General features: G+C 33.6%; 1 protein-coding gene across 2 annotated transcripts in view; it reads right to left on the reverse strand.

The window, feature by feature from the left end:
• Positions 1-763: 763 nt before the first annotated feature.
• LOC131850531 (5-hydroxytryptamine receptor) overlaps positions 764-17371 on the reverse strand; it is a 108014-nt gene continuing 91406 nt past the window's right edge. For both annotated transcript variants that reach the window (XM_059200819.1, XM_059200887.1), the window contains 3 exons: positions 5244-5377; positions 2755-2864; positions 764-1901 (listed from right to left, as the gene is read on the reverse strand). In XM_059200819.1, the coding sequence (XP_059056802.1) occupies positions 980-1901; positions 2755-2864; positions 5244-5377 (1166 nt within the window). In that variant the 3' untranslated portion in view covers positions 764-979. The remainder of the gene's footprint in view (positions 1902-2754; positions 2865-5243; positions 5378-17371) is intronic.

Genomic DNA, 17371 nt, shown 5'->3' on the forward strand with positions numbered 1-17371 from the left:
GGATCGGGCTGAAATTTGGCATGCAGATAGATGTTATGACGTAGGCATCCGCTAAGAAAGGATTTTGATTAATTTTGCCCCCAAGGGGATAAAATAGGGGATGAAAGTTTGTATGAAACTTTGTCAATTTTAAACAGATCGGACTGAGACTTTGCATGCATAAAGTTACTATGACGTAGGCATCCTCTAAGTAAGGATTTTGATAAATTCCACCCCTCAGGGGATAAATTAACGTGAGCGAAGCCGCGGCCAAAAGCTAGTGTAGTAATTTATAAAGGAGTGTATATTATACATATAAGTATTAGTATCAGTTGTTTAGTACATATAACATAAGTCCTGCTTAGCTTGCCACTAAGATGGGGCGAATGAAATGTCCAGACTTATTATTTGTTGACTAGCTTTTGATTGTGGTTTCATCTGCGTTGACATTGTTCCTTCAAATTCTAAACGCTACGTACTTGCTCATTTTTACGATGATTATTTAGGCGTGATACCGTATAGGAAACAAACATTATTTCGCATTCTCAATATTAGTGATATGGATATATTTATGTACTGGTAAACACAACTTACCTTACTTACCTATCAAATCTGCATCACGTGACATTTCAGTCCCCATACTTATTGCATGCATATAGCAGGAAATAAAAGAACACAATTTGATATAATTTAAATATTTATTTCGTAATGTCACCGGAAACAACATAAGAGCTGGCGGCGGAGTCGCCCTGGACTCTCGAGCGACTCCCACGCGGCTGCATATACTATAACGCGTAAAAAAAACAATTGTCAACATCATCTATAATAGATATATCTTTATATTATTTACAAATCTCAGCTAAACGTATTTACACTCACTACGAACTGTAGTATGTATAACATACAGAAAGCATTGAAATATAATACAATTAGTGGAGTTATATAGTCTCTCAGAGTTCCCATTTTGGACTCAATTATATACATAATAAGGACATTTTCGTTAGAACTTTTTATTGCGCCCGCGCCGGTGCGTCCCGAAAAGGATACGAGCGAACGCCTGGCGGAAGTCGGGGCTGAATATTGTATATATAACTGGATTGAGCGTCGAATTAAAGTAGCCCAGCCATAGAAAGAAACTGGCCAAGTAGTCACTAATAACACAAGTTTGGCAAATTGGCATCACTAGGGCCATTATGAAAAATGGCAACCAACAAAACACGAACGCTCCCGTTATGATGGCGAGCGTCTTCGCTGCTTTCCTCTCTCTCTTCGCTTCTAGCGACTCCTTCTTTTCCCTGTGCGTGGGAATGGGAACGATAGATCGCTCCGGTTTCGACCCATTCGTGACGGTCGAGGAAGACTTTTCTGGGGAGACAGATGGTGGTACTTTCTCGTTTATAGTAAACGCTGTGGTACGAGGCTCATCGTCCAGTGTATCTACAGTGGAAGTGCTCTGTCCTTCTGTGAGCAATAGTGCAGCGGCTAAAGTTTCCGCGCGCGTTCGTTGATTGCACTTCTTCAGATTGAGGAACCGCTTCTTCACGAACCTCCTGTCCCTCGCCGATTGCACTGGTCGCCCTGAAGGTGGCGCTCCATCAGCAGACGTGGGGCGTGGTGGTGGCGGCTCCCTGCGCCTCCTAATACGTCGCCTTGCCGTTTGGAAGATCTTCCAGTACAATATTAGTATAACAGCGAGAGGGACGTAGAATGTAGAGCAAGTTGCAAAGATCTGGTACGCTAGGTCTTGGCTGACGAGGCACTTCTGCTGCTGTGTTATCCTGGCGAGGTAGTCTGGGTCCTTCCAGCCCAGTTGGGGAGCTAGAGAGACTACCAGCGCCGCTCCCCAGACCAACACAATCATCGTGAAGATCCTCTTCTCGTTGCGTAAATGGATATAATCAACGTTCGTGACAGCCCAATATCTGTAAACATAAAGAAAATTTCATTTATTAATAATTGTTTAATTTGTATCTCTACTTTGGTCGAAAATGAAAATTTGTCATTTTTTTTTACTACGATGGTGGCAAGTATTCGGCCCATCTGATGGTAAATGGGACCTTTATTCTGATTAACAAATACGCCTAAATGAAGTACAATGTTTATTGTAAATATATTTATATTTATAATATACTGGCTGGTCGTTCTCGTGAACGCGTGCTGCTTGTGAGGACTGGTCTGTTCGGGTTACGAATACTGATTAGACTATTTGCTTTCGCAATAGAATATGCTGGTGCTATGCTATCCACCCAAATTTGAATTTAAAATTGAATCTGTAATATTGTCAACATGTACAATATTTATTTGAAAAGAATACGAGTAGAGTTTCTTGTCAGTTCTTCTCATCTCGAAATCATTCCGAACTGATGGTAGATAGATTGATGATATCATAAGAGTCTGTAATTGATCTACATGAATAAAAATATTATAAAGTTCTTAATAAAAAAAATACAATATCATTACGTAGTATAAAATAAAGTCGCTGTCGCTGTCTGTATACATAAATCTTCAAAACAACGCAACGGATTTTAAAGCGGTCTTTTTAATAGATAGAGTGATTCAAGAGGAAGGATTATATATATAATACTTGTACACCCGTGCGAAGCTGGGGTGGGTAGCTAGTGAACTATAAACGTATGTGTCCAGTACGTCAGTAATAACAATTACAAATACTTTTAACTACACCATCGCTGTTTGACAATTCCATAAAAGGTTAAGTCTACGAAATGTAACCTCAAAGGTACATTTTATATATAATAAAGATAAATGTATATGTACCTGTCGGTAGCAATAGCGACAAGATGCAGAATAGAAGCAGAGCTGCAGAGTACATCGCTGGAAGTCCACATATCACATAGTTCCGGCCCCAAGATCCAACCTTGACTGACCTGTATCAAAATACAATAATAATAATCTCAGGACAATTCACACAGCGCCATTTAGATCCAAGTTACAATAGCTAAAGCTTGTATTATGGGTCTTAGATAACTGATACAAATACATATACTTACACTTTACAGATACTTTTTTTTGTAAATACATAGAAAACACCCAGACGATAAAAACAATCATATTCATGAATACAAAAGTATCGTGTGAGGAATCGAACCCGCGCCATTGGAAGTCAAGTGTTGGCTCTCCAACACTTGACTCTCTACTATGGATTTCTCAATTAGTTATTATGATGATTGTAATAAAACTAAGTAATTGTGGATAAATGAATATAATTTGCTTCCGTATATTGTGAAAAGATCAATTGCAACGACAAAAACAGTGAGCATTTAAAAGTATATGGCTATAAAAAGTATTAACAAGGAGGTTTAATTTCCAACATTAACTGATGTGTTAAACCGCTAGACCAATTAAGAACTCCTATATTGAAGTTGGTTAACAATCATAATTTTTGTGCTCTCAATTACTATACGGGCAATAAAATGATTCGACACAGACAGTAATCCCCGGTGGAGTAAGAACCTAATTCGTGTAATGCTATTAAAAATGAATTGCTACGGCTCTTGTACCGCGATGTATTTTTCATTTACATCATCATGATACCTTTGTACAGAGTCCGCGATACCAGCCAGTGACGGAGTTAGGGGGCCCTGAGTTTTTAATATAATTATACCATGTGCGCTGTAGCATGGTGCGGGTGACAGTTTCATTAGCATTTCGTTTCACTCTTAAAAGTTGCAGCGATTTACAAATTATGACTTAGTATTTCAGCTGTACCACATTTGTAATATATTAAATTATTAATAACTGTATTAACTTAAATATAGCAATTGTTAAATGTAAAATTAGTAACTGTCACCCGCACCATGCGCACACAGTATAAAAAATATAATTTTTTTAAACAGGATCAGTTATAACGGGAATAATAATTAAAATGAACCATTTCGCAACAAGAAACAAAGTGAAATCACATCAAACAATTTATAATTGATGTTTATAAGTGGATATAATGTCCAACATGAATAAATAATTTTTGGTTTGATTTGATTAATGTTTTTGATACAAGAATACAATAAAGTTTTAACTTACAGACAAACCATTTTATTGCATTAATGATTTTTTTATATGTAGGTAGGAGTGTTAATGATAAGAATTTTTGTGTTTTGTTATACTAATTATTTGATTGTTTATTGTCAAATTATGTTAGTCATTAATAATTTTGTATACCGATTTGGTTGACGATAGGGGAATAAATTATTATTTAATAAAAAACTGACTTTTGTTTTATGATTGCAGTATATTTAAATATTGTAATATTTTCAAATTTACTTCATAGGACAAGTTTCAAAAATACATATTCTAGCAACAGGTATTCATAAAAACTGTTATGGTTTGGTATATATATATATATATATATATATATGTATATATTTACGAGATATCCTGTATGTTTATAGACATATATTGATTTGCTTGTACTATGACATAGTAGCTTTACATATTGTTATCGTTCTAGGCTGAATCTCCATTCTGAATGTGATAGTAGAATAAAAAATGACTAGTCTAAATTGCGTATCTTTGTTTTTAATATTGTATATACATTTTGACACCATCACTTGTCTAAGACATTTTTTTGGCTCTATAACCGAATCTCACTACCTTAAGACAATGAGACTTTTCTACGCTATGTAAATACGTACCTCAGCAAACTAAAAATTTCAAGAACATTTAGGATATATTTTCCTAAATTATGTATGGAGCCCCTTACCTCCCCTGAGTTCGGCCCAGGCAATTTGTCGTCGCTTTTAAACATTCACGAAGGGTAACCAACTGATAAATTGAATAAAATGTATATGTATTCGTGGCGGGAGTTGAATTCTAATTAGAGGGTTCGTTAGTATTGGGAAAAGTGCAAAATTTGATTCACACACCTCGATTTTGTGTACTATTCAAAAATATATTAACATAAAAAAGGATTTTAATTAAAAAATATTTAAATGGAAGATACCATTTAAATATTTTTTAATTAAAATCCTTTTTTTATCTCTACTTTCTCTGTCCACCCAAAGGTAGTCTGGAAGATTGATTAATTGATTGCTTAGCAATAAGACCGTCTTTTGTATCAGATAAATAGTATATATACAATATACTATTTAAATTTGTTGTTTCTATATTTAGTGCATTAAAAAGTAGAAATAAGAATAATGGCACTGTTCCTTTCCAGCTTGGCAAACTCTGCAGATTTTTGTTAAGCAACTATCCCTTTTTTCCACTCTTTTGGAATTACAGCAAAGATGTATGTATGCAATTTATACCTCGTAAACAGCGCCAAGCGGCATGACGAGGCAGGCCACCATCAGATCGGCTACAGCAAGCGACGCCACCAGATAATTGGCGACGTTTTGCAGATTCCTCTCTATTATAATAGCTGCGATGACGAACACATTACCTGTGAAAAGAAAAAAAATATTATAGTAGACTATGGAGAATAAGCGGTAGAATAAACAAGTTTAGTTTATTTGAATAAAGAATTTTCTATTCTTTTGAATGAATAATATTCTAGATTTAAAACTTATGTAGTATTTAAAGTATTTAAAAAATTTAAAACGTAAAGTATTTAAAACTTATGTAAACTTAGTAGCATAATTTAAATTTAATGAAAATAAAAGTTTCATTCAAGTATATTCAGTCAAAAAAATGTTTCTTCCAAATCGGTTTAATTTAAGTGATGAAGTAACAAACGTTAAAAAAACAGCCGATTTTGAGAACCTCCTCATTGGAGTAATGAAGTAACAAACATTAAAAAGACAGTCAATTTGAGAACCTCCTACTAGAGTAATAAAGTAACAAACATTAAAAAAGAACAGTCGATTTGAGAACCTCCTCCTTTTTTAGATTTTAAATAAGAGACTAGCGAGCGCATGGGTAATTATTACAGGTATTTTTAATTTTATTTTTACTGAGCGGAATTCAAACCTGCGATAATCAGAGGCTGTGAGCATAACCGCTAGATCACGGAGGCCATTGAGATATATTACATAGGCGTTAAATATTAATGTTTGGTATCAAATTTCTAAGTGCTGCCAACATAACACGTGTACCCAAGTAATCTTAGTTACTTGAGCTGTGAGCAAATGTATATAACTTTAAGTTAACTAGCTTCGGTAAACAAACTTGTTTTCTAACTTCACTGCCACCTACCATTTAGTTGCCGGCAGTAGATGGGTTTATAGCGAAGTTGCGTAATTGGATTATATTGATTATAGAATGGCTCATTGCTCTGATTTGCGAGATTATACTTTGTTTTCTCGGAAATAATAATAAATCTGGACAATCCATCAATATATGGATTGTTAAGCAGAGCTTGTGTTAAGGGTATTAGACAACTGACAGAAGTGTGAAGATCAGCATTGCTTTTTCTGTTTTTAATTATTCTGTGCAAATTAGATATATTAGACATCGACAGAAGTGATTAGCATTACTTTTTCTGTTTTTAATCAGTCTGTGCCGGAGAGATTGTGAGGAAGCCGGCGTCTGTGTTGTAATAAGTAATATTATGAAATTTCAATAAATTAGAAATACCGAAATATTCTTTTGTTTTCACTCGGCCCTAAAGAACCCTATAAAATACATATTTGTTTGTAAATACACAGATAATAAACATGGAAAACACTTTAACCGATACAAACAACTGTATTCATTAATGCAAATGTTTGTGTCATGCAAAATGTTTGTAAAATGTCCAGACAAGTGGTGGCGCAATGCTGGCTTTTTCATCCATAATGATAAAATCCAGGTTAGTTCTGATTTAGTTATGATTCATATATTTGATTAATGAAGTAATTATACATTTTATTTACTGGAGAGATTAATGACGATTGATAATTGACGGCCTCGGTGTAGCGGTTTAGTACACCGCTTTGATTACGATGATCGCGGGTTCGATGCATGAGTACGATTGTTTGTATCGGTCTGGGTATTTTCAATGTATATTATGTATGTATTTACAAAAAATATATATATCTACGTATTGTCTAGTATCCATAACACAAGCTCTGCTTACCGTGAGATTAGATGGCACTGTGCTAATTGTCTAGGGTTATTTATCTTTTTTGTATTAATTTTAATCAATTCGTGCTTTATGGTAGTTTCTATTCATATAAAATCTTGAAAATATAAAGTGAATAAGATATGTTTAATAACTAACTACAAGTTTCTTATTCATTTTTCTTGGCTGAATCTACTTTCCGAATGAGCGAGTTGAATGAATTATTTGAATGAAAACTATTTCTATTTATATTTACGAGTAGAGAATTATAATTAGGTTATTAAGTGGAATTTTAATTTAGTTCTTATGTACGTCACAAAATACCTAATTTACATTGAAAGTTGCCAAACCTACTTGTTTTTTAATTAAACACTACTATGTTTGTACAAAATTACTTACTATGAAGTTACATACACACAACTTACACTTATTATGAAGTGTAGTGAAACCTCTTTTATTCAACTTTTAAAATATTTTATCTTTAAATTGCAAAGAGTGACATTATTTTATCCTTAATTCACTCAAATATTTTATTTCTTATTTTATTAGAATATATAATATTAATAGTTTATATATAAAAATAGAAATAGAAATAATCTTTATTCAAATAAACTCATTACAAGCACTTTTGAATAGTCATATTTTGATTCTACCACTCATTCGGAATGCAGATTCATTACAAGAAGAATGAGCAAGAAACTTGTGTGTTGCTCTTTTTAATAGATGTTTTTTATATAAATAATTACTGTAATTATATCAAGTAAAAGGCATGCGATAATTAACATAGAAATCGCTACGCACTCATTATTAGTGTAATCAGATAATATTGTCAGTGATATGGCTTTAAAGTTTTTCTATAAAAACATTATTATCATTAACGAATTCTTAAATTTTATAGTAAGCTTTTTTGCAAAGGAAGTATTTTATTTGACATTTAAATCTTTTTTCTGGCAGATTTATAACAGACTCTGGTATTTTATTGTAAAACCTTACGCAATTGCATAAAACGAATTACTAACTTTAGCCAAACGACATTTAGGTAAAATCAGTTTGTTATTGTTACGTAAGCTTTTATTAGTGCAATCACTAACTCTTTTGAAACTGTCTATATTCTTCCTGACATACATGATATTTTCATAAATATATTGAGAAGCAACGGTGAGGATATTTGATTCCTTAAAGCACTCTCGTAAAGACTCCCTGGAACCCATATAATAAATAGAGCGAATGGCCCTCTTTTGTAAAATAAATATTGTATTTATATCAGCTGCTTTGCCCCATAACAAAATACCATACGACATAATGCTATGGAAATAGCTAAAGTACACAAGTTTAGCCGTAAAAAGATAACTTAAAAAGTGTCATTCATCTATAAATCCACTCATCAGCTATTCTTCATCTACGGCATCATCTATTCATCCGATTCATCATAATAAGAATACTTTATATGAAAGTACATATATTAATGCTTTGTTTTTATAGGAAGGTTACGCGAGAACGTAAAATGTGGCAGGTTAGATAGCTTCTTCCTAAGTTAGAATACTGAAGCAATTAATTGTAGCCTTAGTAGACTATCATAATGAAGTTAGGCCAGAACTTGTGTAGTTCTAATTTGGAAAACAAACAGATAAATGTAATTAATTAGACTTCGTGAAAGAAAACAAGATAATTGTAACGTCTGTAACAAAGAGATTTCGCAGCACAATGTTTTCATAATCATTTAATGGACCTAACTACATATTACTATGTACTTAATTCAGAACTTAATGTTTTTCTTATTTAATAATAATTTTAAGTATTAATGAATATGTTTAGATGCTTATTTATATTAATATTATAAATGAGAAAGTGGGTCCGTTTGTTTGTGTTTTCATTCTTAAACAGCTGAACTAATTATAATGACATTTGATGTGAATATAGTTTACATCACGAGTCTCTGTAGGACTGTCGACTGATCTAGAAAAAATCAGATTATATTCAGAGCAATTCTTTATTAAATTACTAGCTTCTACTCGCGTCTTTGCATGACCAGGGTTGCCAATATAAAAAATAGGATCTTCTACTGAAATATATGTAAAATAGTGGATTGTTTAAGCCATGTAGGTGTAAAAGAGTCAAAATCATTTTTATAATCTCTTTTTTATACCACAACTAGCTACTCACCCCAGCTTCGCACGGGTGTACATGAATTATACATATAAACCTTCCTCTTAAATCACTTTATCTATTAAAAAACCACATCAAATAATCGTAGTTTTAAAGATATAAGCATACATAGGGATGGACAGACAGCGCCAGCAACTTCGTTTTATACTATGTATTGATGATGGTGGCAGTCTATTTTCTCTTAAGAAAAATTCTACAAATTCCAGTAAAGGAAACGGAATCGCGGTTAAAACTCAGTTTGGATACAAGGTTAAAGTTAAACTATTGAAGAAGAGCGGTTTCATCCTAATACAGGTTTGTATATACCGAGTAGAATTAGATATAGAATTCCTTAGCTCACGCACTTTATGTAGTGTATTTTGTAATACACTACATAAAATAAACTATTCGATTCCTGGTACGGTATTTGTATTCATGAGTATGATTGTTTGTATCGACCTGGGTGTTATTTATGTATAATATGTATTTACGAAAAAAAATCTATATATTTGTATAAGTTATCTAGTATAACACAAGCTTTAGTTAGCTTAACTTGGGAGTACATGGCGCTGTGTGAATTGTCCTAAGATTATTATTTCTATACTGGTCTGGTGGCCCCGGTGGTATAGCGGTTTTATTTCTGACGGTCGCTGGTTCGATTCCGGTTGCTGGCCAGTATTTCTTAACTCGAACTGGGCGGTAAAGATAGTGATATAAAAAGTTTCTTTGGTAAAAATGTTCTATGTGAATCTTGAATTTGACTTTGATTTTAATGTCTAAATAATCAAAGCAATGAGTCCCTGACAATGGGAATCTTTATTTAATTTTAATGGCGGCAGATTTTCCAACACAAAGCATTCTTCGAAAAACTGTTTGTTACTTTCCCTTTGTCTAAAATGACGACGTAACTTAGTAACTTTCCTAAGAATACTTTTTGGCGTGTTCTTAAAGGATAAAATTTTTTAGTTGAACACGAACAATGGACAGAAAAGTTAGGAACTAGGTCGCGAACTTATCCCGCTGTGACCTAGAACTTACTTTAATACGATGGCCTCGCTAGTCTACCGGTTTCGCACACCGCTTTAATTTCGATGGTCGCGGGTTTGATTCTGCGCACGGTGCAAATATTTGTTTTTATCATGAGTATGATTATTTGTATCGATCTGGGTGTTTTATATTTATAATATCTATAGGTATATTTAGAAAAAAATATATAAGTCGTACTTAAGATTTAGTTTTTTGTAAATACATACATAATACACAAAGAAAACCCCAGACCGATACAAACAACCATACTCATGTATACAAATGTTCGTACAGTGCGAGGAATCGAACCCGCGACCATTGGAAGCGGAAAGCGGTTAAAGCGGTGAGCTAAACCACCGACGCATATTTTTTTATAGCATAAACGAGCTTGTGGCGATTGTAAGGCATTACCGTCGCCCATAAGCACCAGTAACACTGGGGGAATTGCAAGTGCGTTGCCGGCCTTTTAAGTAGGAATAAGCTCTTTTCCTGATGATTTCGATATCGTATCAGTTCGTAAATATATATATAAATATGAAAACAAAACCCATCCGTCCAGAGCAATCGGATAAAAACGAAACGCTGTAATCACGAAACTATCACGCCGTGCCATTTAGAAACGAAAGCGAAGATTCACAGGAAAAACTAGAGAAAGGAAAAAGAACATTCCCTCGACAAGGATAACTACTGTAACTATCAGAAAAACCGATAAAAGTAACGCGTTCCAAGTCATTACGTGAATCGTTGATCGCTACCTTCTGTTGCGAAGGACCACATGCAAGGGAGACAAGTATAGATATACTAGTGACGTGACCCGTCTCCGCGTGCGATAATCATAGTGTATCTCGCACTATGATTCTTGTGTGTCTGGTATAGGCATCAGCAGGAAAGAGAGAGGTGAAAGGATGCGACCAGGTTATGGTATATACACATACATATATATATATACAACAAAGTGATTCTTTCTCGAATGAGAGGATTGTTATTCATCTTGAACCATCATAACTATCGGTGTAGCTGCACGATGATAGTAAATTCGCCACAAAATTATAGTTTACTATCTCTTACCCGTGTCTACTTTTTTGAGTTTTAACATGCTCATCCATATGATACATACATATATCTTTATCTCAAATTTCATTAAGATTATTTCCTGAATGCATACTCTTTCAAATGAAATAAGTTTTTTTCCTTCACTTGAATCCACCTTTTGGAGTCGCTTAAAAATTAGGTATACAATTATTGTAATGGATCGGTGGAATGTATGAGTATATAAATGATGAAAACACGTATAGAATATGATAGTAAAATATATTTGAATACAGTTGCGAACTAACCAAAAGACCATGAGAGAATAATATAATAAATTGAAGTATATCAAAAAACATGACATATAAAAAGAACTCTTCAAAAATATCAAAAGAGTTCGGCGGTCGGTCGCCAACATACCGGGCCCCCAGTGGAACACTAACTATCGGTGGTGACCGGCCGCGGCTCTACTTTACTTAAAAAGAATCTAAGAGTTCGGCGGTCGGTCGCCAACAATTATATATAGAATTTTACGGTGATATGTGAATACACTCTAGTTATACAAGATTTGTAATATAAACGAATCGTACTCGGTCCCTCCTTTACATAAAACAATCAGCAATACACCGAGAAGACAGCTAGGTGCTAATTCAATTCCAATATGAATAATTAACTCAATTCTATACTCCTTAACTTCAATATGTACCGAAAATGTTATTATTCGCTCCTGGTTACGAGGTTTCATCTATAGGACATTATGAAGTTGTTGGAACTGTTATTATTGTAGTAAATGAACTTGAGTGCGCAGTTACTTTAGTAATATTACAACATTGTTGCTATTCTGTACAATTTGTATGTTGAGCTAATGTCTCGCGGAGTTGAGTGCTTACCTTTGGTAGCTGTCAGCTTATGACTACTCCCACTATCTTCTAAGTGAAATACGTAATAGAACAGTTTAAAAATAAAGAAATTCACTTGCTAGTTCGTTTCAATTGAATCTGTACACTCAACTAGACTGTAGGGAAAGAATATGCAAAAAACTTGACGTTCATAACCGGTTAAAAGGTCGTACATGAATAAATCATTATTAATTTCATTTTAAATAAAATTGTATTTGTTTTATTGAATGGTTGGAATCAGTGGAAGGAGATGATTACGATGACTGAATGTGGAATGAACTACCTGCTGAGGTTTTGTCAAAATACTACAGCATGGGGTTTTTGAAGATTATATTAATGTTTCATAAGGATAGCAATGAGCACGTTACACCCCTTGTAGTTCAGGCGTCCATTGGTTATGGTAATCGTTTACCATCGCATGACCCGTATGGTTGTTTGCCACCTAGACAGTATATAAAAAATTTACACCAAATAATGGCATAAAGACCACCAGATGTCTGGAATCCATCGTAATGAATGTCTGATGCGTTTACTACGATGAGCTGATCTGACCTGACCTCAAATTCATCATATCATTCTCCACTAAGAACCTGAACCGTGTCCCTGAAGTACAGGAACCCTTCCAGTGTAAACCGTCAGCGCAGGCGGGTGTACCATTCTATTAAAAATAGTATATAATATATTCTTATTTGTGGTAATAGCATGGACAGTAGCAACTCCATTGCTATTAATGTTTCTTGATAGATCAACATCCATCTGGTCCCCTCTGAAAGCGGTAATTAATTCCTTACGAATTTGGTAAGATGGGTTAATTGATGTAACCTCATCCCCAATTAACGTAGACCGGAATACTGTTCCAGTGGCTGTCTGCTTGTTATCTATGATATTGTTTATGCATATATTCATACAAAATTCACACAACACCTCTAGTATCAAGTCAACAAGAGCTTGTGTTGTGGGCACTAGACAACCCATATAAATATTTAGATACATTTTTTAAAATACATTCATATTGTACATAGAAAGCACCCAGACCGATACAAACAATTATACTCATGAATACAAATGTTTGTACCGTACCATGAATCGAACCCGTGACTTTAGAAAGTAGAGCGTATCCGCATCATATGAACATAGTTTGATCTGTGTACCCGCACATATATATACTACATATATATATATAAACACCTCTTTGGGCACTTTGTTGATCACGCCACAACCTAAACACTTGCTGATTCCACCTTTTGCACTGAATAACTTGACTCCTATCGCGTATATCTCAGGCGGTATGGCAACGTCGCATTCCATTTTGCGATGTGGCCATATATATTCGTCGATAGTACGATATACTCGACACATTTTTTACTAATAATTCGTGCATGACTGGCTCCGAACGGCTAAATTTTTGGTATACACAAAGACTTTTTGGCTCTGAATATATTCCAAAAATCAATTAATTATGTTGATCACTTTATATACTCGTCCTTACTGCGATACTTACTTTCATCCGAATATATATAGATACCGTAACGGTCTATCAATTATGAATTTATTAATTTACTAATGTAGATATTTTATATTCGCAATGCTCCATACATGCAAGCTCCAGCAACGGTGGAGGCAGGGTCCCCCCTGCACCGTACACCGCACCCCGCGCACACAAACAAATTAGATATTTTTTGAATACACAAAGACTTTTTGGCTCTGTATATATATTTCAAAAATCAGTTAATTGTGTTGATCACTTTATATACTGGTCCTTACTGCGATACTTATTTTAATCCGAATATATATAGATACCGTAACGGTCTATCAATTATGAATTTACTAATCTAGATATTTTATATTCGCAATGCTCCATACATGCAAGCTCCAGCAACGGTGGAAGCAGGGGGGAGCACCGTACACCGCACCCCGCGCACATAAACAAATTAGAATAAATTAAATTCATAAGATTATTTATATATTTCGACTGCCTCGGTGGTCACACCGCTTTACATCCGATGGTCGCGGGTTCGATTTCTCGCACGATGCAAACATTTGTACTCATCGGTCATCGATTGTTTTCATCGGTCTGGGTGTTTTATATGTATATTATATATGTATTTACAAAATAAAAATATCTATTTATATCAGTTCAGTATCAGTCTGTGTTAATTGTCCAGGGTTATTTATTATATTTTTATAAACGGTCATCTTTTTCCATCGCACCGCTCGCTATCGACAGTGAATTCATAGAAATGTCACTCTAAAAACAAAAATAGTTTTGTGTTTTGTATTTCAAATACTAAATGCAAAATAGGTATTTTCAAAATACTTTTTAAAAATTAAGTACCTTTTGAATTTTTGTCCAAACCTCAGATATTTTATTTATTTTAGGTATATCAATAATTACATAGTAATATAAAAACAAAGTCGCTGTCGCATCTAACAGTACATAAACAAAGAAAGAAGACTTTGGCTCTGATACCGTAACGGCCTATGAATTATGAATTTATTATACCTAATCTAGATATTTTATATTCGCAATGCTACGTACATTGTAATATCCGCCTCCATTCATTGTAACGGTGGAGGGACTAAATAGTTGAATAAAACTGAATAAGCAGTTGCTCCACTCTATAGGTACTGCGTCGTCGTCGTATGCTGTTCATTTTTTCACTCGTTTTGGCGCCAAGAGAGGGTCACATAGTCGTGGTCAAGTTAAGAACTTATAATTTAATTTTGATAACAATAGATACAAGTAAAAAGTAGGTATTATATTAATGTACGTAAGTACTGTACTTAAAAATATTTATTCTTTATTGTACATTTGAAAAACTTAACACTTAAGGACTTGTACATATACACGTACATACTGCCATTTTCTCTTAAAGACATCCAGAGAAGCACTATTTATCAAATACGCGGGGTGCACCGACCTTTGACCTTATAACACCTGATTCGCGCGTAACGAATTACATTGCTACTTTTTGGTATTTTATAGTGGATATGTCACTATAAAATATTATTATTTCTTTAGATTATGACATAATAACATAGTTTACATGATTTTAAGAGAAACATACGATAAAAAAAAATCCCGTAAAATGTAAAAGATAAAAAATGGTTATTGTTGGTTATCCTTAAGAGATAGACATATACCATCACGGACTTTTTTGTTGACCTTATTTTGATACATCTCAAAGCACTAGACAACACGCATTTTCATTAAACAGTATTGTATTTTTTTATTTCTTTAACTTTAATGCACAAAAAAATTTGTACATGTGGCGGACTTAATATTTTGCCGCGTTATTTACCAGGCAACCATAAGTCCAACCATGATTCGCTGCACCACAGCGAAAGATTATTGGCGGTGCACTAATATAAATAAGAAATGTCAAAAAAAGATTTATAAAGATAATAAAGATAAGCAAAATATACATTTCTATAAAAAAATAACAATATACATACATAAATATATATGTAAATATAACCCATAAATGTATAAATATTATATATAAGTAAATACATAATGATCCGATAATCAAATTATAAGTACAGTCTCAAATTGAAAGTAAGAAAAACAGAAAATATAGAGAGAACTATATGGATATAACAGAAAGATGTGAAAAAAGGAGAAGGACAGTAAAAAAGTTACAAATTTAAATAATGTTCCCGCAATTTCTGTTTAAATGAATTTATTACATTATTATATATATTAGGCATACGACTAGCCTTATGACTGTTACCTTTTTTTAATCTATACATCTATACATGTAAATAAAATTGGAGTGTCTGTTTGTAATATTGAAATAACCGTTTTTTACTACTTGCATATGAATATAAATACGGTACATACACCAAAATAACATATTTTACAAGTTTTGTCTGTCTGTCTGTCCGTTTGTTCCGGCTAATCTCTGAAATAGCTGGACCGATTTTGACGGGACTTTTTTTGGCAAGTAGCTGATGTAATAAGGAGTAACTTACGCTACTGTTATTTTAGAAAAATAAAATAAAATTTCACGCGGACGAAGTCGCTGGGGCCAGCTAGTCTATAGATATACCGAGATTTAATGTTTAAGTTGCTATTATGTTATTGACAAAATTTTACTGTAATGTTACTATTACGTTATCCTACACAATTTGTATTATTTTGGATGAATAAATAAATAAATAAATAATAATCTATACATTTATACATTTAATAAAAATTGGAGTGTCTGTTTGTAATATTGAAAAAACCGTTTTTTACTACATGCATATGAATATATATAAGGTACATATACCAAAATAACAATTTTTATAATTTTTGTCTGTCTGTCTGTCGGTCTGTTTGTTCCGGCTAATCTCTGAAATGGCTGGACCGATTTTGACGGTACTTTTTTTGGCAGGTAGCTGATTTATAAGGAGTAACTTAGGCTACTTTTATTTTAGAAAAATAAAGTTAATTCCACGTGGACGAAGTCGCGGGAACAGCTTGTTTTTAATAAAAACTGTTTATTTGATAAAAAAACATCTTTTTTGTGGTACTTGAGAATGTTGAAGCCTGTTGTTTGTAATATTGAAATAACCGTTTTTTACTACTTGCATATGAATATAAATACGGTACATACACCAAAATAACATATTTTACAATTTTTGTCCGTCGGTCTGTTTGTTCCGGCTAATCTCTGAAATGGCTAGACCGATTTTGACGGGACTTTTTTTGGCAGGTAGCTGATGTAATAAGGAGTAACTTAGGCTACTTTTATTTTAGAAAAATAAAGTTAAAAACCACGTGGACGAAGTCGCGGGAACAGCTAGTGTATAATATATTAGAGATACCTACGTGTTTTTTTATTGATGACTAGCTGTACACGGGATTTCGTCCGTGTTGAATTTAACTTTATTTTTCTAAAATATAAGAAGTTAAATTCCACGCGGACGAAGTCGGATGTACAGCTAGTTGTCGGTAGTCTAGCGATTTAGCTAGCACACTGCTTTGATTCCTGCTTGGTGGTCGAGGGTTCGATTCCTCGCACGCTGCAAACATTTGTATTCATGAGTATGATTGTTTGTAACGGTCTGGGTGTTTTCTATGTATAGATAATATATATGTATTTACGAAAAAAAATCTTTGTATTTATATCAGTACCCATAACATAATCTTCAGCTAGCTTAACATGGGTCTAGATGAAGCTGTGTGAATTATATACTGTTTTAAACTTGACGCGGTCATTATTTATACGTATAATTAGTAAAAATCACGGGATCTTACCACGTTTTATATTTATTTACTGAGTTCCCGATATTTCGGTAGTGTTTCAAC

This window comes from Achroia grisella, unplaced genomic scaffold (genome assembly GCF_030625045.1).
Source record: "Achroia grisella isolate CSIRO2021 unplaced genomic scaffold, CSIRO_AGI_Agris_v1 utg1061, whole genome shotgun sequence".
NCBI classification, from domain to species: Eukaryota; Metazoa; Arthropoda; class Insecta; order Lepidoptera; family Pyralidae; genus Achroia; species Achroia grisella.